The sequence below is a fragment of the Ascaphus truei genome, chromosome 7, assembly GCF_040206685.1.
Source record: "Ascaphus truei isolate aAscTru1 chromosome 7, aAscTru1.hap1, whole genome shotgun sequence".
Taxonomy (NCBI): Eukaryota; Metazoa; Chordata; class Amphibia; order Anura; family Ascaphidae; genus Ascaphus; species Ascaphus truei.
The window spans coordinates 49,271,652-49,294,064 of record NC_134489.1 but is presented as its reverse complement, the minus strand read 5'-3'; the positions used below and the strand labels follow the sequence as shown (position 1 = coordinate 49,294,064).

General features: G+C 41.2%; 1 protein-coding gene across 3 annotated transcripts in view; it reads left to right on the top strand.

Moving 5' to 3' along the window:
* Positions 1-22,413, top strand: part of SLC39A10 (solute carrier family 39 member 10) — an 84,854-nt gene that overhangs the window by 19,874 nt on the left and 42,567 nt on the right. For 2 of the 3 annotated variants that reach the window (XM_075608337.1, XM_075608336.1), the window contains exons 2-3: positions 2,149-3,188; positions 12,730-12,910. In XM_075608337.1, the coding sequence (XP_075464452.1) occupies positions 2,160-3,188; positions 12,730-12,910 (1,210 nt within the window). In that variant the 5' untranslated portion in view covers positions 2,149-2,159. Of the gene's footprint in view, positions 1-714; positions 825-2,148; positions 3,189-12,729; positions 12,911-22,413 lie in introns of those variants that run through there. The other variant, XM_075608338.1, reaches the window with a different exon arrangement.

Genomic DNA, 22,413 nt, shown 5'->3' with positions numbered 1-22,413 from the left:
TGTCGTTTTGCCTTCAGTTTATCAACAAATAGTTTTTTCCCCTCTTCTGCGAAAGCATGCTTTCATTTTCTGAAACTTCTGTCTCTAAAAATTGCAGCACTTTGGTCCTAAAGAGTTAGATAATTTAGAGAACATTTTATGCAACTATTGTTGTGAGTTTAAATCCTAGAAAAAGATGGTGGTGATTGGTTTTATTTATTATTTCCAAATGTTTCCATTTTTCGCAAGATACGAATGTCCAGGTTTCTTCAGGATTGCATAATATGAGCAAATGTTACTATAAAAACAGTAACTGCAATCCATACTGCACCTCCATTTCTTATTTCTTTGTTTCATAATTCTACCTACAGTATACTTGTTTTAAAACTCTGCACAGTCGTTTTTAAGTTTGTGTTTTTGCCACAATACAATATCTTAATTCAGCGATAGCACTTTGGTCAAAATACTTCTCCATGAGTGTTTTTTGTGTAAAATAATGATTGTATTATTCTAGAAATATGTTTAAAGGATGTTCTTTCACTCCTTGTAAAAGAAAAAAAAATCTACTTTATTATCACGAGACAAGTCATTTATTTTCAAATAATAAACTGTTTGTCCATAAGTCTTACAATGAGTTCATTTAAGTTTTGCTGCATAGTTTTGTGTAACCCATTTTGCCTGTGTAAACATACACCCAACCCCCACATCTTAGCATATAATAACGCTGCAGAACACGAGTCTGCATTTAGAAATTCTACATGGTGAATTTGCTGAAACTTTTATTTTTATGCACTGAGGAAAAAAAAAACACATTATTGTCCTATAATTGGATTTCTGTGGTTGTGGTAAGTGGGAGCTTTAATTTCTTTTGCCTTTTTAATTGTGACCAGAATGCTGAATTTGCAGTGTGGTGAAATATACCAGAACAAATTTATAGAATTGATCATTTTGTTTGAAGAAGCAATGCAAGCTTTGTGGCTTGGAAAGTCTTTGCAAACTATCATTATACTGTGATGTTTTGAGAACTATTTCAGAATAAGTACATTTATCATTTTACATGTTATACAGAATCAATTAATCTGTGACACTAATTTATCGTTTTTCAGATTTACATCTTATCCATTTGTTGCTGCTTTCACATTTTCTGCAAAAAGATTTACCATATTTTCACAATTTTGTACAACCACCATTTTTTTCTTGGTGAATTGCATTTACATGCCATCACACATATTTTATTCACATTTTTTAGTTTTCTTCTTTACTGGGCAATGGATTAAATTGACCCTAAAAGGGGGCATTTTCATTTTCCGGCTTTTACCTTGAGTGTATTAAATTATTTTGTTTGGCTCTGTGAACATCATCGTGCGATTTGGTGTGCGATTTGGTGTGCGATTTGGTGTGCGATTTGGTGTGCGATTAGGGATGCGTATTGTAAGGACACACATCAATTACAGCTATGATATATATATATATATATATATATATATATATATATATATATATATATATACTGTATATATTTATATTTATTAATTTATTAATTTATTTAACCTTCTTATTTATTTATAAAATATTTTACCAGAAACTAATACATTGAGTTACCTCTCGTTTTCAAGTATGTCCTGGGCATAGATTACTTTGCAGTAATCTGTTTGCCAAAAAAAATACCCTCTTGACCCGCATTCTGCATCAAATGTAAGAAGCTGAATTATTAAACTTCGATAGCCACAAACAGAAAATGCGTTAAACAAATATTTGCATTGATTCAGACTCTTGTCTTTTATGATGTGCCAAAATTAGCAAGGCTTGGCTCTATCTTTTAAAACAGCAATGTGAGGTTGATTATGATTTTGGGTTGAAATGATGAAACGGACACTATCTAAAACCTTGTTTTTGTCATCTTCATACCACTGTCCTTGCTAAGAAAGAAAACCTTGACAAACCCGGGTTGAAATGGTAGCCAGAAATGTCAATGGAAACTATAGTATCTAAACAAAAAGCAATATCGCCAATTTGTCTAGGAATGTAAAAAAGAATGGTCATGGAGTACAAGGTTCTATATTGATATATTTATCTCCAACGTCATTGTAAAGGGGTTATTGGTTCAAAGTGCATCAGGGAACTTATATTTTCGGTGCTAATTCTTCCTTTATTTGTGTTTTTTTCTAGGTAAAATAGAAATGAAAGTACATATGCACACACAATTTTGCCTCATTTGTTTACTGACGTTTGTTTTTCATCAATGCAACCATTGTCATGAGGACGGGCATGATCGTGCTCTAGAAGAGCGACCCATTCACAGTCCTAATGACTATCAGATCTCAGAAGAACCACATATCCTCAAAAGAGCTATAGAGTTGTCCACTAGCAAGTCTTCAGTGCCGGAAGCTGAACATGAACAAAAATATTACATTGAAAAACTTTTCCACCGATATGGGGAAAATGGAAGATTGTCTTTTTACGGACTGGAAAAACTCTTGGCCAGTTTGGGCCTCGGAGAGGTGAAAGTGGTTGAAATAAGTCATGAGGATATTGGTCATGATCATGTTTCCCATTTGGATGCTTTAGATGTTCAAGAAGGAAAGCATTTTCACTTGCATGATCAGTTGGATTCCCACCCGGAGGGAGATAATGAAACAAAAGGTACTACAGCCACAAAAGACTCAAGTAAATGTGATGACCGAAAAGTAGAGGCATCTGTGCCGGTGGATAACAGAAATTCCCATTATCTGCACTATCATGGTCATAATAGTACCCACCGTTCTCATAACAATAGCCATCATTCTCATAATGGTACAGTTAGTCATGTGGACCATGGAGGGCAGAGTCATGTGCCTTTAACTGATACAAATACAACACAGGAACATCCTGAAAGAAAGCACCGCAAACACAAGAAGAGAAGGAAAGGAAAGAAAAATAGTGAGACCACTATAGATTCTGCATCAGAGTACGTTTTTGATAATACCCCAGATGAAGGGTATGATCACAACCATGTTCACAAACCTGATCATACCCATGAGGGATCTCACCCTTTTCATGAGCATGACAATAATCATGATGCTGATCATGAATCAGAGGATCATAGCATAGTTCCTGAAAATGGGCATCGCCACACACGGAAGAGGGAAGCACCTCCCAACCAGAAACATGACATTGTGTTGGCACAGAATCCCAAGGAGCATGGGGAAGAACTGCATGAGCATAATGAGGTGAGTGACAGTCTGTCTCCTTGTTAGGAATACTGGCTTCAAGCATAGGATCTACTTATGTTTATCTGTTTGACCAATGTTGGCACAATTATTACTTTGGAAACAAAGTAACAAACTCCTTATGTGTGGGTGCTTGTCTGCCAGCCAACACTTTTGATAACTGGCGAACAGTCTCATCACCAAAAGACATTAGTTATAGATTGCTAATCCTTCCAACGCATTTGTTCCCCATAGAAAAGGCTACATGTTTAAAAAACAAAAAACCTGTATACTTGTCCGATTTTGATATAGGTGACTATGAGCAACATATTAAACATGACACAGCTTGGCTCACTTTTGTCCTAGCTGGACAACAACCTTTGTGAATGCCTCAAAATTGCTTCACATAAGCTATGATGTCACTTAGAGTGATACCACTAAATGTGAAAGTATTTATCTGCCCCCCCCCCCCCAAAAAGGATGGCAATGACAGATCTAAAAAAGAAAGGAGGTGGCATTCTCCTCATCCATGAGACCCACTTTAAGAACCCTGAAAAACCAGGTTATTTTAACAGGTCCTACCGAGATGTTTCAACACTCTCCAGACCAAAATAGACTCTTTCCAAAACACACAAAAAGAACCTGTCACCACCACGTCTAGAGGGCCATAGATAGACCAGAGCAGACCTTAACATGTTCTCCACTTCAAAAGCTGAACAGTCTCTGAGTTGGTCTAAGAGAAAATGTTATGAGAAGGCTAACAAATTGGATTCCCTCTTAGCAGCCAAACTGAGAAATAGGCACCCGACCTACAATATCCAATCAATTAGGCTACAATCAAGCACCTTGCCCTCAAACCCAGAAGCAATAGTGAGTGAAATTCAGAATTACTACACCAAATTGTATAATGGGAAGAAAGTAACTCACGATACCCACTCGGAATCTAGAATCTCTAATTATCTCTACGCAGCAGCATTGCCCACTTTGTGAAGAGCCCAGCAATTAGATCTAAAAAATAACGTTAGAAGAAATTCAATTGGTAATCAAAAATGTAAAATCCTCAAAGGCACCTTGACCAGATGGGTTCTCAAACATTTATTATTATTTTTTTTTTTTAGCAATCTCTTTCTCATCATCTACTAACGTTGTTTAATTTAATATTGGCAGATTCATCCTTCCCAACCAGTATGTTACAGGCTTCTATATCTCTTATCCAGAAAGAAGGGAAAGACCCCTCAGCCGGTTGCAGTTACTGCCCAAGATCGTTAATTAACACAGATATCAAAATATTTTTCAAAATTTTGGTCAACAGGTTAATAAAAATCCTCCCTTTTTTGGTGCATGTCGATCAGGTGTGCTTTATTCCAAGTAGGCAGGCTGCAGACCACGTTAGAAGGTTTATAAACATCACAGCCTGGGCTAGACAGAACAACGTTCCCTCGATGTTACTCTTAAACTCCCTCAGACTTTGGGACAGGCTTAATTTTAAGTACATGCTCACTGGTGCAAACTGTGATGACCCTCATTTTCGAGAACCAAGACTTCCCACCAATCCTACAGATGCAGTGGCCATTATTTTAAGATTTCACAGCGCTGTTTCCGTGTGCTGTACTCCATGCGGCATGAACGCGGCCAATCGCCCCAGGTACACGTGTTTATCGCGGTTGCTTTGTTTGAATTTCATGGATTGTGTGCAATTAAATGCAATTACATTAATGAATTGTAATGTGTACTGTGCTACTGTATCAATTTCAGGTGTTTAAAAGCCAGAACACTAAAATGCCATTTTATGCACTCGCGTCTTAAGGCGGTACGGTTGGAAGAAATCCCGCGCCATGACATGGGTAGTCCAAGGTATACACCGCGTGATTTGTTAAAATAATGGCCGCTGCATCTGTATCTAAACAAGTTTTCACAAACTGGCATAAAGCAAATATTAACGGACTAATTAATATTAGCTATGAACTCAAAGTGGTCCACATTGACAGTTTGGTAAGAGACATAGATATCCCGATACCATAAGATTAGAGCCTTCTATGTAAAGGTTATGCCCACAAATCCCACTACACTGTTTGAAAACTTTAAGGGCGGACTCTCACCAGAAGCTTATTTCAGCGTTATATGGGCAATTCTCTTTCAGGGGCTCAGGAAAAACTCGGTTTTGTGAGAAAGTGGGAGTTAGACCTGGGAGAGGAGCTGGAGGGGGAGGATTGGAAGGAAATATTTGTCTTAGTAGCTAGAAGCTCAATTTGCTCAACGGTCAGGGAAAACGCCTACAAGGTTATGACACGGCTTTTTATCAACTTGGTGGTCAATGATCTTGAAAAAATAAAGGGTGACAAAAAAGGTGGAAATTTAACAACAGAAGAGAGGGGAGCACTGGATGACCTAAAAAAAGAGACATCAATAGTCATCAAACCCACTGATAAGGGGGGCTAAATAGTCACCCTGGACAGGGATGACTATGTTTCAGAAAATAACAGACTCCTATCAGATCCCTCTTGTTATAAGGTCTTAAGAGACGACCCAACCACCAAATAAAATCTTGAGTTGTTGGGCATTCTTAATGATGACCTTGATAGGAAAGTGATCTTGAAACGTGAACATAATGGGATATGGAATAAGACAATATCCACATTTTATAGCCTGCCTAAGGTTCACAAGGGTAAAATTCCACCGCCAGGAAGACTAATCATATCTGGAATGGGGAACCTAAGTGAACAGGCCAGTGTCTATGTAGACAAAATACTGCGCCCCCTGGTCGTTTCCCTTCCATCATACTTAAGGGACACCAAAGACATTCTATCACGGATACACGACGTGGTGATTTATGATACCATGCTAATTACCCTTAATGTAGAATCATTATATACCAGCATCATTCACCAGGTCGGGGTAAAAGCAGTGGAATACTTCCTCTCAACAAGGGGACTTCTCTACACTGAGCATAATAAATTCACCATCCAACTCCTGGAATTCGTGCTAACAAGAAACTACTTTCTCTTCAACCGTAAACTCTACCACCAGATACAGGGAACAGCGATGGGGACTACTTGTGCCCCATCATATGCTAACCTGTATCTGGGATGGTGTGAAGAGAAAGTGGTTTTCAGTGAGGAGAACAATATGTATACTGCCCTTGTTTTGTTATGGGCAAGATACATTGACGATATTGTAATCCTTTGGCAAGGCACCAGAGAAAATATTCCAGGAGTTCGTCGAGAAGCTCAATGACAATTGTTAGTCCATACAATTTATGTCATAGGACTAGCTTTCGAGAGTTCTCCTCTCTTCTTCAGGTCAAGCAATACTGATATACAAAGGATTCAATGGCTAAAGCAGTGTGGAGAGAGGGAAAAAAAAAACAACAGATATTTACTATAGATAAGGTAGGGTGTTAAGTGTTTGAAGCCAGGGGACAGTGTCAAAGAAACCTTTCACTTGCTTTCAGGAACATATATTTAAAACCATATGCTAGTATAGAGCTAAGGTATGTTATGGGCAACATCATATTTGTGCCATAGGGTTATGTACCCTTTATGATGCCTTTCTCCTTTATTTTTATTTGAAATTTTCAGCCTTTATCCAAGCACTATAGGCATAACACAATCTTTTTGTTCATGGCCATATAGATGTCTGAACCTTTTAGATTATCAAAAGGACCAGCCAACATCAAGGACTTACTTACTCTATTTACATGATGGCTGCTAAGTTATTACCTAGCCTTGAGACAGTCAGCTACTGCAGCTGTCATGTCGCTGTCGTTACCATGACAACGCTAGGGTATATAGACTCCACTCCCCTCGAGGGGCGTTGCCACCTTGAGAAAGCATCATTAGACGCGAAACGATTGTCTGTGTGCTACGCCGCTACATTCCAGCCTACCATGTGACCCTGGAAATAACAGAGTATTCAGTAGCCGGGTCTATAGCAGTTAGTAATATGCATGCTCCCCCTGAGCATTTCAAGGGAGTTATATATGAGCTTTATATGAGACATACAGTTGTTTGAAAAAGAAAGTACACCCTCTTTGAATTCTATGGTTTTACATATCAGGACATAATAACAATCATCTGTTCCTTAGCAGGTCTTAAAATTAGGTAAATACAACCTTAGATGAACAACAACACATGGCATATTACACGTGTCATGATTTATTTAACAAAAATAAAGCAAAAATGGAGAAGCCGTGTGTGAAAAACTAAGTACACCCTTACTGCTTCCATAGGAATTAAGATGCTAAGTAGCAGACAGGTGCTGCTAATCAAATGCCCTTGATTAATTAGTTATTATTTTGGAGTTTTTTTTCAGTGTTTTTCCTTTCATGTTTTTTAATTGTTTGTTTACTTCAGTATTGTTTCATTCAAATTCATTTTTTGACTTTTGTTTACAATTTGCGTACTTGCGGTTATTTTTCAGTGGTTTTAGTGGGATTCTGTGTTTTTTTGTTTCTCCATATTTTCTCTTCCCCTTAGCACCACCAGGCATTATATTAGAGAGAGTCTTTATTTAGATTCACTGCCTGGTTTTGACACCACTTATTTTTTCCAGTGTTAGCGATACCAATTTGTGTTTGTAAGTTGTGTGTGTGTGTGTGTGTGTATATATATATATTCTGCACTATATCTATAGATATAGTGCAGAATAAACGAGTTCTTCAGTATTAGGTGATACCTTTTTTATTAGACTAACAATTTATGTCATAGGACAAGCTTTCGAGAGTTTGCCTCTCCTCTTCAGGTCAGCAATAATGATATACAAAGGAATCTATGGCTAAAACAGTGTAGAAAAAAAACAGATATGTACTGTAGATAAGGTAGGGTGTTAAAAGTGAGGAAAATTTAAACTAAAAGCATGTGATCAGCGCTTAAACCTATAAAACTATACCTAAATATTAACTAAAATAACCAGGTGCTTTACAAGAATAAAATGAATATTTAAAGTGTCCCCTATAAGGAAAAACCTAATGTGAATTCCTCACAGCCTGTTGTGGCAGGTTTGGGGAATGGCTGCCTTGGGAATATAACAACCCTATCCACAAGGGCTGTATACCATACACAGAGAGATAACAAATGACACAGATAAAACACAGACAATAATTCCCTGGCGCAATATCAGATAATAAACCTGACGAATCGGAGTAGTCCCATGAATCAAAAGATGGTATAAAGAAGATCCACAGTCCACAATGTCCCGTTCTTTTACACAGAATGCTGGTCTGAAATTACAAATAAAACAACCATTGCGCAGTACCCTATGGTCAGTAATCCAAGACCCCACCGTTGCTATCTACTTACTTAAAAATAGATAAGAATGGGCCTCAAAAGGTTTCTTTAAGTCCCCCCACGATTGGCTCCGACTGATTCCTGCTGCTGGTATCACGCTTTACACTTCCAGCATCAGCATCACCATACCGATTGGGAACAGAAAGGGGCACCAATAGTATAGCACTATAACATTTATTGTTAAAAAATGACAAGCATAAAAACATGCACTCACATGCGAGAATGCCCTATGCGTGTCCTACAACGTGCCGTCCGCTTCACATGGGAGGATGTCGAGGGATTGCAGGGGGAGGCTGGAGCCGGCGTGGGTCCCCGCTTCGTGGCCGCGACTCGGAGCGCCTAGTCCCTCCTCCAATGACGTTCCACGGGGAACGTCATCGGAGGAGGGACTAGGCGCTCCGAGTCGCGGCCACGAAGCGGGGACCCACGCCGGCTCCAGCCTCCCCCTGCAATCCCTCGACATCCTCCCATGTGAAGCGGACGGCACGTTGTAGGACACGCATAGGGCATTCTCGCATGTGAGTGCATGTTTTTATGCTTGTCATTTTTTAACAATAAATGTTATAGTGCTATACTATTGGTGCCCCTTTCTGTTCCCAATCGGTATGGTGATGCTGATGCTGGAAGTGTAAAGCGTGATACCAGCAGCAGGAATCAGTCGGAGCCAATCGTGGGGGGACTTAAAGAAACCTTTTGAGGCCCATTCTTATCTATTTTTAAGTAAGTAGATAGCAACGGTGGGGTCTTGGATTACTGACCATAGGGTACTGCGCAATGGTTGTTTTATTTGTAATTTCAGACCAGCATTCTGTGTAAAAGAACGGGACATTGTGGACTGTGGATCTTCTTTATACCATCTTTTGATTCATGGGACTACTCCGATTCGTCAGGTTTATTATCTGATATTGCGCCAGGGAATTATTGTCTGTGTTTTATCTGTGTCATTTGTTATCTCTCAGGGTGTTAAAAGTGTTTGATGCCAGGGGATGGTGACAAGGAAAGGTATGGAGGGGGAGGGGGAGGGATGCTGGGGGGTGGGGGGGAGAGAAAGTGTGTATAAGAATAGAGGCAAGCAGGATAATTACAAACAATTTTGATAGGGTGTGAGAAAACCCATGTCCACATTAAGTCCTTTGGTTTTGGTGTCAAAGAGTCTTATCATTCTGAGTTAAAATGTTTTCCGTTCTTGGGTGCGTTTAAACATTCCATTGAGGATTTAGATTTTTAAATCATTTATGGAATGATCTGGCTGTGAGAAATGATGTCCCACAGGTGAGCAGTATCTTCCTTCTTCGTGATGGAGTATGGAGTGTCTGTGCATATTTATTCTGCCTTGTAGTTTTTGGCTGGTTTCCCCAATGTAGCAACATTGGTCACATTTGTTGCACTGAATCACATACACTATATTCCTGGGTGTTCAGCTGTATGATCCTTTAACATTGAGTGTTCCATTCACTTTTTTTAAGCTACTCTATTGAGTGAACCTAATGCACGGTTAATATATTGTTCTCAAATATCTCACTATCATTGTTGTAGAGTTAAGTCATTAATTACATTCTTTGAGTACTGAGGATTATGCGATTAAATGTTCTCTTTGACATTTCAAAATCATACTTAATGAGTTTTATGTTTTTATAAGAGAAGGCACTTAATGAGTTTTTCAATAGAAATATAAAGACATTCCAAGTCAAGAAGTGCATTTAGTGAGTTTTTGCCAAAAATGCACTTAATGAGTTTGACCTCAACAAAGATGATATATCCTCACATTTATACCCACGGGTCAAATTGGTCTATGTATTATAGGTTGTCATATTTGGGTGCACATATTAAGTACACCGACGCAAGTGAAGATGGCGTTTGTCTAAGTACAGTATTATAGAAACAATGTTATGCAGTCTTTTATATATTGAAACAGTTTAAAAGTCGAACGGTGTGGTTTTTTTTTTGTTAAGTCATAAAAAGGCCATCCACAGCTGTGATGAAAAAGGGTGGGTTGAGGACACACCCAGAAAGTATGTTGTCCGTGTATTTCAATGAAAAAGGCTTTTGGAATATAAACCCTGTAGCTGGAATTATGAATTGGAATTCAATCGAGGGGGGTTTTGGGATCACACGTGAATTCTCATCTTTCATACTCCAGTGACCTCTCTGGGAAGAACCTTTACATGTTCTGTTGCAACATATAGGAAATCTTTGTTTATCCTTTTTTTATTTTGAGAAACTCTGCATTTTTATACTGTATGCTCTTGTAATCTTTTTCTGTAACCTGAGCACTGTACTTTTTGTATATTATATCTACACTTTAACTTTGGGCTCTGAACTGTTGCACGCTTTGTAGAGTAATTTACATTTCTTGACTCATTTTGCAAAGCGGATATTTTTTTGTGTTAAGTGCATAGTTTTCTTAATAAACAGGCACTAGAGACTGCAAATTAATAATTTGATCATGCCTTTGGTGGTGGCAGCGGATTAAAGGTATATATTGTGACAGTCAGGGTAGATACTATTCATTAGTGGGACCTGTGCACAGGTGAAGGTGAGTCTGCTAGTTAGCTGCGTGTATTAACCCTTGTCACATATGTGTCACGTACACACAGGTCTGACGGATTGAGGTTATATATTATTCATTTGAGGGACCATGTTTAGAGAAAAGTGCATCAGCAAGGTAGCTGGATTATTAACCCTAGTCACACATGTAAGGCACGTCAGGTGTGCCGTACGTGACAAATGTTACAATTTGTATAGCCAGCAATGCACTGATAAAACCCCCCCCAAAAAAATAAGTGTGCAATTCATTACCCATGGAGACTGTGATGGCAGATACAATAGATTTGTTCAAAAAAAGGTTGGACATCTTTTTTAGAAAGGAAAGGTATACAGGGATTTACCAAATAAGTAAACATGGGAAGGATGTTGATCCAGGGAGTGATCCGATTGCCAATTCTTGGAGCCAGGAAGGAATTTATTTTTCCCTTATAAGATATCATTGGATGATATGTCACTGGGGTTTTTTGTTTGCCTTCCTCTGGATCAATAAGTAAGTATAGGTATAGGATAAAGTATCTGTTGTCTAAATTTAGCATTCTGTAGGTTGAACTTGATGGACACATGTCTTTTTTAAACCTCATCTACTATTTAACTATATGTAACTATGTAAAAGTTTGAAAAGGCTATCTGTAAGTAGGTTTACTGGCTTTGTACTTCCTTAAACCAGGCTGTGCTAAAAAAGCTGTTTAATACGGCAGGCATAAGCTTATAGGGGTCCATGTTAAGGATGGATAAGAAGTAAATAGTGACATTGCTCATTTTCATGTCAACCCACGATCCCTGACTGCAGTGGAAAAACTGTTTTGTTAACGATAATGGGGAAAGACAGGGTTGCAGACCTGTCTGAGACATGCACATACCCACAAGTGATATTTGTATTTACTACTTATTAGATAAGTTTTAGGAGCGTCCTTTTACATGCTTTTTCTCTACAATGTTTTTGAGGTCGCTTGACAAATATTGTAACCCGAGCTGTAGTGCAGTCTTTGGTGTGTCCCCTATCTGCTTTATCCAGTTCTTCTTGGATAGCCCTTCGGACATGCACTGTACTTCCCGACGGCTGGCACACAAGGGGCCCTTATGATGTACACCGTACGGCAATTACTTTATTGCTCATCTTCTAGGAGAGATCACATGCAGTGCTCCAGCCATGACGTTGCATTCATGTGACCACTAATGAGCAATCACATGATTGTGACTTTCCTGAGTTGAGTTCTCTAAAAACAAATGATCACATGAATATTAATCTAGGATTTAAAACTTGTATAATATTACAGTGAGTAAGTATTTTTGAACCATCAAAGTACTTGAAAATAGCAGTGCTGTGCCTGGATCTACATTTCTTAATCATTGGTTGAAAGTTCGTAAAACTGTATTTTAGGAAGATTTTAAGTAAGGTTTATGCTGTAAAATAGCCTTCTAAAATAAATCCTCCGGAATTTCAAATGCGTTACAGAAAAAAAAATTGTTGTGCTAGGCTGGGTATGGGAAAAAAAAGTACTGTAGTGATACTCAATACATCTTTTCTTCAACCACTCAGTAGATTTAAATAATAATTTAACACAGGTGCATCTGATGATGCTGGCAAACCGCTTCATCGTGATCCATGATTCATGATTTGATGTTTGTGCAGTTTGTATATGCATGCAAAGTATAGCAGGATAGCAGGATATTTACATTAATGTTTATAATCTGCAGTGTGATTAATTTGTTGCTCTATCTGTTCGCAGTGTTTAAATGTGACCCAGCTGCTTCATTATTATGGGTTGAACATCAACTCTCCAATTTACCCCGATCAGTTTGCTTTCCTCTGCCCAGCTCTGTTATATCAAATTGACAGTAGATTTTGTATCAGACATTTTACTGAACTGGAAGTGGAGAATTTGGAGAAGGATAAAGCTGGAGCCTCAGGTAAATGTAAAATGTTTATACATATTGCAGCTGCAACAACTTACAGCCCCCCCCCCCTACTTCTTTAGTGGAGCTTCCAAGGTTGAAGTCTTCCTCTATCATCTGTACTCGTGTCAAATACGAAAACACTTTTTTTGTTCCATTGAGGAACTCTGACAGACTTTGGAGAGTTTTCAGGCTTCATTCTAGTGCTTGCTTGACATCACACTGCTCCTCAGGATGGCGTGTGTGGGTGATGTAAATCAGTACTGGGGGGGTGGGTTCAGATTATATCCCCTGTATGGGTATGTGTATAGTTGTATCACTCACTTCAGTGAGTAAATGCAGAGAGTGTCTGTATGTGACCTACCGATAGAAATGTGTATACTCTGAAAGAACTAACGGAGTGTACACATAAGTTTATTGATATTAAATAACTATATCTAAACACAAAGAATTTACACAAATGGGCATAGAAAATAGAACGTGTATTTCTTTGCAATGCAGATGAATGTTTATGTGCTCATTTGTCTGTCACTTATTAAAACACATTTTATGGTTAAAATCAACCCATTACTTACGTTGGTGTTACTTATATGTTGGTATCTTACTTATTAAACTGTTAGTATCTTAGGTTAGTGCTATAAATTGCTCTAAATTGAGCTTATACTCGTTTTATATTGTAATTACTAAAGTTGGTTCATCGTTTCTCTTATCCCGGTCCCATAATAATTGCAGTACATTGGGCATGTGATTACATGAGCTGCATGACTGCTCCAGTCCTTGTGTTCTCACTGCCTCTCTGATTCCTATTTAATATGATGTGAAGCAGTGTTACCTGTGTTTATAGAAGATTTTCGAGCCAATCATTTGAATGGAGCTGAACTCTTCTTTAGCATGTTAAAGACGGCGAACAACATATTAAAGATTTTCCCTCTACCCCTATTCAACATGCTGTGACGCAGTCATCTCTGTAATGGAGAAGCATTTAGTTACATTCAAGTGAATAGGGCTAAACTCTTCCTTAGCACAGCTGTGACGGTAGGGGTAGCTGGCATCACAAAACTGGGGTGAAACCCAGCTAGCTACCCCTAAAAATGTACTTTATGTCTGGGGTAGAAACAGGAAATATAACCAATATATGACTTATAAATGTCTTATGTCTGTAAATATTGTATGTAAAGCACTTTATTCCCTGTTAATGCAATCCCCCAGTCTAGTTGAGCCAGCACTGTAATGTACAGTAATGTGATTTGAGTGTCAGCCCTGTAAATGTGGATTGCATGTGTGTGACGGTAAGGGGGTACCCAGGCCACTAATAAAGGTATTTGGCCCGGCTGAGTGACCCTGAGCCATATTGGTGAATTGTAGATTGTCAGCTGTGCAACCCCAGTAATGGCAACAACACTGGGATTTCAATAAAAATGTATGTGTGCCTCCCACCAGGTATAAGGTGGCGAGACTTATGTGATTTGTAAATGAAATGTATAACTGTGGCAGTGTTTTCCTGTAATCGCATAAAGCATAAGCACAAGTGGCTTTTAGCTAACTTTCGCTAGGAAGCTCCTAGAGCGCTGAGATTTGCTGTGAGCGCCGTTCGGGCTAAATCGTGAAAAATCATCTAACATAATTTATATAGAGTTATATAAAAATTGGTGAATTAAAGACCCCCTTTTTAATTGTACCAATATGTTAGGCACATAAGGATTTTTATCTAACATGCTAGAAACAGAGGAAACACTTTATTTGTAATCACTGTCATTAGAAATGTATGGCAGGAAATTCCTGCAAGGTAACGGCGCATATTCAGCCCGGGACTTCTAAAGCATCCCGCTGGCTCGATGCCACGATGTCTGGAAAAAGTCCAGAGTTAAAAGGTGCCGACGTACTAAGGTGTCAAGTGGGGAGGTGTAACACAAGTATCCCCATCTTAGTAAATGTCCGGGCAAATGTGCCAGGTGTCCGAGCAGCTCAGACAAAATGTCGCCAGGTATGGGGTCGGGTCTGGTATGTTAAGCAGCAAAGGTGCGAGGTTCGCGCATGCCCATTAGCAAACTAAGAAGCCCTTTATCAGGTTTTGCAAAGTATTGTCAACTCCTGGATAGATGGGGAATATTATTAACACGGAGTAGATTGGCTGCACGGGTTAAGTATAGGACTGTTTAGTGTATAAGAAACCCTGCAGCCCATCAGGAACCAGATTCATCATGTAACAAGATTCATCCAAGATTAATATCATAACAAAGATTTGTAACAAACTTCAGTAGTTCGTATGAACTAAGGTTCCCAGATCCAATACCACAGCGGCAGCCCAGATCCAATACCACAGCGGCAGAACGAAGGAAGCAGCTCCGGCGGAATAACAATTGTTGCGAGCGGCGCCACTGACCAAGGACTGCTTTCCAGCTCTATTTGCGCACAACTCCCGCTCCCGGGAAATTGTGCCTAGAGACTTTATTTCCAAAGATTTCGTTTTGGGAACAAGATTTTTGTTTGCCCCATCCCACTAAGTGTATTTTTAGTGTAATTGTAAACTAATGTGTGAATGTTCTTTTCTGTAAACAAACCACTATATATATATATATATATAGAGAGAGAGAGAGAGAGAGAGACAGAGAGACAGAGAGACAGAGTGTCTCTGGAGCCAAACCCAATTAATTTCAACTTTTGGAGCTCCTACTTTTGGAGATAACTCCATAGTGGGTGTCTATAGCCACAACGGCTCGGCAATTTGGTTCTTGTAATGGAAGCTTTTCAAAGGTTCTGCGGGTCAATAGGAAGCCGTGATGTCATCACGTGCGGCTTCCTATTTGTCCGTGTGACCGGGGACTTGAAACTCCACGAGATACCGGCACCCCCCTACGGAGGTAAGTATGTCGAAAAGCAAGGGGTCCCCGTGGCTGTAATTAATCGGGGTTCAGCTCCGGGACCCCTAGCTTCAATCGTATGTTAAAAAAAATTACAAAATGGAGACAAAAATAGACCATTTGGATTGTTCCTTTAATTGGGGTACATTACACACTATGTTTAACCTGACACAGTTCAATTAATTTAATACAAGATGCATTCAGTTTAATTTTCATATTTGTCAGAAATTGACAGGATATTTTTTTTTCTTTACACTGAACATCATGCTACATCTTTTTAACTACTGTATAAAGAAAGGTTAACCAGTTCTTTATTAATCTGCGGTAGTGATACAACTACCTGTACTATCTCATTAACTTTTTTCAAAGACTTAAAGCAGATACACTCTGCGCAGCATGTGGAAGAAAATAGTTTTTTCTTAGACGAGGCTCATTTAGTCTTACCATTGTCTTTGGCTTAATTAATAAGGGAGTTTGTGAAAAGGCTGCTAAGCATTTCCTGCCCATTAAAGTGCTGGGACTGAGTTGAAAATTGTTGTCCTGAACATGCCATGAACCAAGGTAATTAGGAATTTTCAACAAATGAGTGTGTTCCTATTTTTAAGTGAGCTTTATTTACCTTTTTATAATGAAGCGAGTTGGTAAAAGAACTGATTTTTATGCCATTTAATGTATAAACTGACCTAATCTGCAGAACAAGTGAGGCAAGCACACTTGCAATTTTATAATTGCACCCGTTTCTTAAAATGTAAACCAATAAGGTACATAATTATGAAAATCTTACTGCTGGATAATGGCAAGCTGTTATAGCACCAGTCCCATTAGCAACACGTATTAGTGTTTTAAGAAAGTTAAGTTAGTCGTTCAACACAGTCTCTATACCGCTTTTAAGTACTGTTTACTACAAGTCTGATAATGCAGAATTTGTGACTATCCTCACTGATGTTCATATGGGCAAAACCGCTCTGAGGCTTTTCCGCAAATCTGCCACTCTTTTCATTAATTTCTTTTTCACATTTCCAATGAGTCTGCCTCCACCCACCAGCTAAAGAGCATGACCTATTGGTCTAGCACTCTTCTTGCCTCTGAAGTAGACTTCCCTCCTGTAATTTGCTAAAGCCTTGATTTTGTATTCAACATTTTCAACCATGTCCCCCCTCTCCCTTCTTTCATCCAAGCTATAGAAGATGTTTAGGTCCAGTGTAATGAAGCAGGTGAATTCTAAGAAAATCGTAAGCTCCAAGGAATCTTAAAAATGTCATGTCCAGTGACAGTGACCATTTGAGTGTCATTACCCAGACTAGACTCCCTTTTGTGTATCCTGATCACGGACACGTGTCAATTTTGTGAATTAATCTGGTTTGGGTGACTTGTAAAGACATGCACATACATGCCTTTTTTGATTCTCTTTGCCTTATTTCGTATGTTTGTTTTTTGTTTGTCGCCATAACCTAATAGGGTCTAGCTCATATTTAGGCCTTAAGACTTTGCATACCGTACAGGTTATTTTGGGGCGTCAGACAATTTGTCTTTTCTCCTTTCCCTGCTCATCTTAGACTTACTACCACAATTTACAAGAAGGAAGTTGTGCAGTGTTATAGAATCCTCTCTTTTCCTGTTCCCCATGGCAGTAGTCACTGTATTGTTCACTCCATCCTTAGCTTGCAGTAGGATAGAATGTTCTGCAGGTAGTTGTATAAAAGACCCCTCCCACTACCTGCAGGCAGTTCTTTTTCCTGTCCTACAGCCAGAAGTAGTTTATTTTGTTAAAGGAACTCGCCAAGATTGCAGCTACTGCAGTTTATTCTAGTGGGTTCTCAGCCTCTTCCTGAAGCTCCGACGTATGTGCCGTGAGTGGCAGCGTGTTGTTGGCGCTAGTGACCCGGGAAGGCCACAGAGGTATCTTCAGAATGCAGTGCTAAGGCAGCTAAGCAGGGACTTGGCCATCATTGGCGTCCCATATAGTCTGAATCGGTTGCATGCTCCCACACTTGATAGTTGGTCAGATGATGAGAGGCCAAGTTTAAAGAGTCACCCTGCAGCATGGATCTGTGCAGATGCCAGTGAGAAGTTTCAGCTACTGTTAGTTGTAAAATTAACTGAGCTGATGATGTAATCTGTGGCAAAGAAAGGGTCGCTTCCCAAATGAACAGGGTGAGTCCTTAGTATGATATAAAGAGTGCTTGTTCAAGATTATATTTATTTTATGTTGCTACAGCACCTCTGTGAGACAACCAAAAGATGGAACCTCTAAGATGGCAATTGAGGCTGCAACAAAAGATGACCGCAAAGAAGGTTAGTGTGTTAGATTGCGACAAGCCTACCCTGGAGGCAAGGAAACTCTGCAAAGAATATTTCAAATCAGCAAAGGAACCAAAGGAGCTGGTAGCCAGTTTCCTATGAGGGATATGGTAACTCGGTGGTGAGTTTGCATTATTACAAGTGAGTAAACGGCCACAGAAGCGATCAAGATCTCAGACCAGCTTTCATAGGATGAGGGAATCAAAGGAGTCAGAGGTACAGTATCAGCATTTCTCAGAAGATGAATCCTGAGAAAAGGAAACCTTAATGGAGGAATTTAATTTGAATCTCAAATTAATAGACCTTCTAATAAAGATGACAAGAGAACTCTGGAGCCAGAGGATGCCGAAGACCGCCACCAGAGAACGAGTAAGCTGTTCAGCGGGACCCAAAGAAAAAAACAACATTTTCCAGTCCATTGAGTTATTAAAGACATAGTTGGAAACAGAAGAGGCCCAACCGGATAAAAATTTTTTACTGACACCCAAGTTGTTAGTCAATATGGATCATTTTTCAGAGGTGACTTTTTGGGAGGTACCTCCAAAGTTAGATGCAACAATTTCTAGAGTTGTGCGGGAAACCTATTGTCACGGGAGACCAGTACTTTTAACACCTTTACCATCCGGGATCAATTCACTAGGCAGGACAAAATAGTAAAATAAAATGGGTTTATTCTGGTGAGACCAGTAGACACACAATGGAATACAAAATACAGTAAATGCACACTTAACTGGGGCTCTGGGGGGAGACACTAGCCTCAACTAGGTGCAGGGCGCCTGTTTCAGAAGGCTTACCCTGTCTGCTCCACGTCCAAGAACTCCTCAGTACCATTTTCAGGGAAGGTACCTAGCTATACCCGCTAACCGCGAGCAAGGCAAAAGCTGGAACTTGGCCGCAATCTGAGAACTACTTGTCCTCAGCTACGCTAAGCTTCTTCGGCAACTCTGTGCCGAGTGCTTTGCTATTTGGAGCAAAGCACTTTTGAAAAGCCTGACAGCGCTTCACCGGACCAAGCTCAAGATCGTCTTGTTCTCTGATCGGCCAGTCCCCTTACATAGACCTCGCTGTTCTATGTTCAACATGGAGAAGGGGCTGGCGACCAATCAGAGCACGGATTGTAGCTGTATCAGCCAATCAGAGATGGCGGCTCGTCTGGCTGTACGTCTGGCTGTACGCGTCAGAGGAAGAGGTGTGTTAGGATGCCGGCAAGTGGGAAATTCGAACTGGCCAATGGGAATCATGCCTACCAACAACAGATTCCCAATGCCAGCCCCATACCACCTGCTGGGTAGGCTCCACCAAGTCTGGGTGAACGAAGTGTCCTCCCCACGGGAAGCCATTGTTCCCAGACCCGGTACTCCGCCCTTCCCCGCTCACCAAACGTTATATCACTTCTCAATCTCAGTTCCCCCATGATCCCCTATCTCTATGCAGACATCCTGGCTACCACACGGATTACCAGTATTGTCTGTATAGAAATGAACACACAATTTAAAACTTTGTTACTCTAAACTGGGCTCTGGACTGCAACTGTTACAATAAGCATTGCGGGCTGAAAATACAATATTCTAATGGAAAGATATAAGGGGGACAATATGCAGACGCGTACACGTAGACTAGGCGCGGTCTGCAGGTAAAATGGGGGGGGGGCAACCGGTAACTTTGCCCCCCGACCTTGTACATATGTTTTAAACTCCCACTCCCAAAATCCCAGGTTTATCACACAACTGGAAAGTTTATTATATTCAGAGTGTCCCTGGCTTATGGTGCTTCTAAGCTACTGAGGACCCACGGTTTTCAGGCGTAACTAGTCGGACTTCACCTTTATTTTGAAGACTGGCTAACCCATCGTCACACCTTCCCCCTTAAGACGAAGGCTCTGGGGCAGTCACCCCATCAGGTTGCTTCCCAAGCCTGGATGCCCTATCGGGGGAGAGACCGTCCGCATTGCCATGCACACTGCCCTTCTTGTGCTGAATAGAAAAGTCAAATTCTTGCAGGGCAAGGCTCCAGCGGAGCAACTTTCCGTTCTCTCCCGACAGCCGCTCTAACCAACTCAGAGGATTGTGATCTGTGATCACAGTGAAGGCTCTTCCATAGATGTAGTGCTGAAGCTTTTTCAGTGCCCAGACAATGGCCAAGCACTCCTTTTCGACGGTGGCATAAGCCACCTCACGAGGCAGCAGCTTTTGGTTGAGGTAGACGATCGGGTGTTATCCCCCGACCTCGCCTTCCTGGCTCAGCACAGCTCCCATGCCATAGTCCGAGGCATCGGTCTGCACCAGGAACCGCTTGCTGTAGTCAGGAGCTGCCAGGATCGGAGCACTTTTCAAGGTGGACTTAAGAGCCTGAAATGCTTCCCCATACTCTGGAGACCAAGCTTACTCTGACCGGGATATACACCTGGTTCTCCTGGTCCTCTTTTCGGCTTGAAATCCAAGCCGCGACCGCTACATTCAATTCTCAGAACTTATTCCTCGTGTCTGACTTAGTCTCTGCCAGACAGACTTTGCTTGCTTCAAACCGAAGCCAGTTACTCTGCTATTTGCAACAGAGCAACTTTGAAAAGCTTGCCTTAGCTTCGACACAAGCCACTAGATGGTCTGGCTCTCTGCCTCGGCTTTCTCCTTACATACACTCCGCTAAGCTATCCTTAGCATGGAGGTAGGAGGACCGACCAAGCAGAGCATGGGAACCCTGTCCCACTAGCCAATAGAAATAGGGGCCCGTGTCTTGGCTGACTTCAGAGGAGGGAGCGTGTCAAGCCGGTTCCGGATGCCCCATGGACTGGACATTTGGCGCCGACATTCTGCCACTCCCCATGGTCAACCCATTGCCACCTACTGGGCAGGCTCCACTAAGTCTGGCAGACAAGAGGATCCTCCCTGCAGGGGTTGTCTGTTCTCCGGACTCAGTACTCCATCCTGCCCCGTCCACATAGCACCCCTACACCTCTCAACAGCCTGTCTCCTCTTTGAACTACGGACTCTATGCAGACTTGCTGGCACCTTAAGCAGATGCCCTGGTGGACTGTATAGAGCCTTATAATTAATGTATCAAACACACAAAACATATTTGAATACATTGGAGACCTTGTGGAGACCCGTGACTGTAAGGGATATAGGACTGAGGTATCGGGGCTCAAAAAACAGGAGTCTAGGGGACACTGGGCAGCCCCGGTGTAATTCCACTCGCGTACCGGCAAATCATGCCTGCTTGCCGGGTAGAATTAAGGTACTACCGGTTGCTCCGGCCCCCGAACTCCTGCAAACAAAATAATTGCATTCTTACCCAAATATTCCACCTAACACTTACACACAGCAAGTTTCATTAGTCTGGGGTAAAGGGAACATGGACATTGGAAAAGCAGGGCTCGTCTTTAACTTTTCATGCAAAGATACCTGGCCACTGGCTTAAAGTGCTAGGTAGCTGCCAGGGACCTAAGGGCAACCAGAGGGCTTAACCTTTATTGTAAAGCCTTGTTACCCTTGCCCGTCACAATGCCGGCAAGGCACGTGGGTGGTTTGAGGGTTAACCCAGCTTCCCTGATCCTTGCTAGCACCGCTGCTACATGTTCTAGATGTGCCTCCAGGTATCACTAAACACAGCTATATCATCCAGATATGCCCTAGCAAAACCCTGCATCTCTTCCAGTAAGCAATTGACCAGACGCTGGAAGTTAGTCGGGGCATTCTTCATCCGAGAATTCATATAAGCCACTCGGGGTGATGAAAGCTGACGACTTCTGCGCCTACTGGCTCAAAGGAATCTGCCAATACCACCGGGACTGATCCATGGTAGTCAGATACCTTGCCTCGGCAAGCTCATCTAAGAACTCATCCATGTGGGGCATGGGATAGGCATCTGACACGGTCTGAGCCTTGAGCTGCCGGTAGACTACACAGAACCGAGCCCAAGGACTCTGATATCGCACTATTACCCATAGGGCCAGCATCTCTTCTACCTCCCCTTCTATGCTCCGCTTCACCTCTTCAGAAACCATGTAATCATTTTTGTGGAGAGGTTTGTGATCCCCAATGTGGACCAGGTGATGGGTTAGATGGTTCCTCTCTGGCTTATCTGTGAACAGGACCCGGAACTGCTCTAACATCTCTCGCTTGCTCCCACTGGGGAGCTTCGAGCTGGGGACCGATCCCTGCCTGCTCTACTGTGCCTTCCTGCCGGGCTTCCCCTAGGAGTTCAGGCAAACTTGGCTCGCTGGATCCCCCAACGGTGGGCTACAGCACCGCTGGCTCACTCGTATGATGGGCACAGGACATCAATATGTTAAAAGCCTATTTGTTTCTGGATCTAGGTTCACTACATCGTTACACTCATTCATCCTCCGGTGAACCG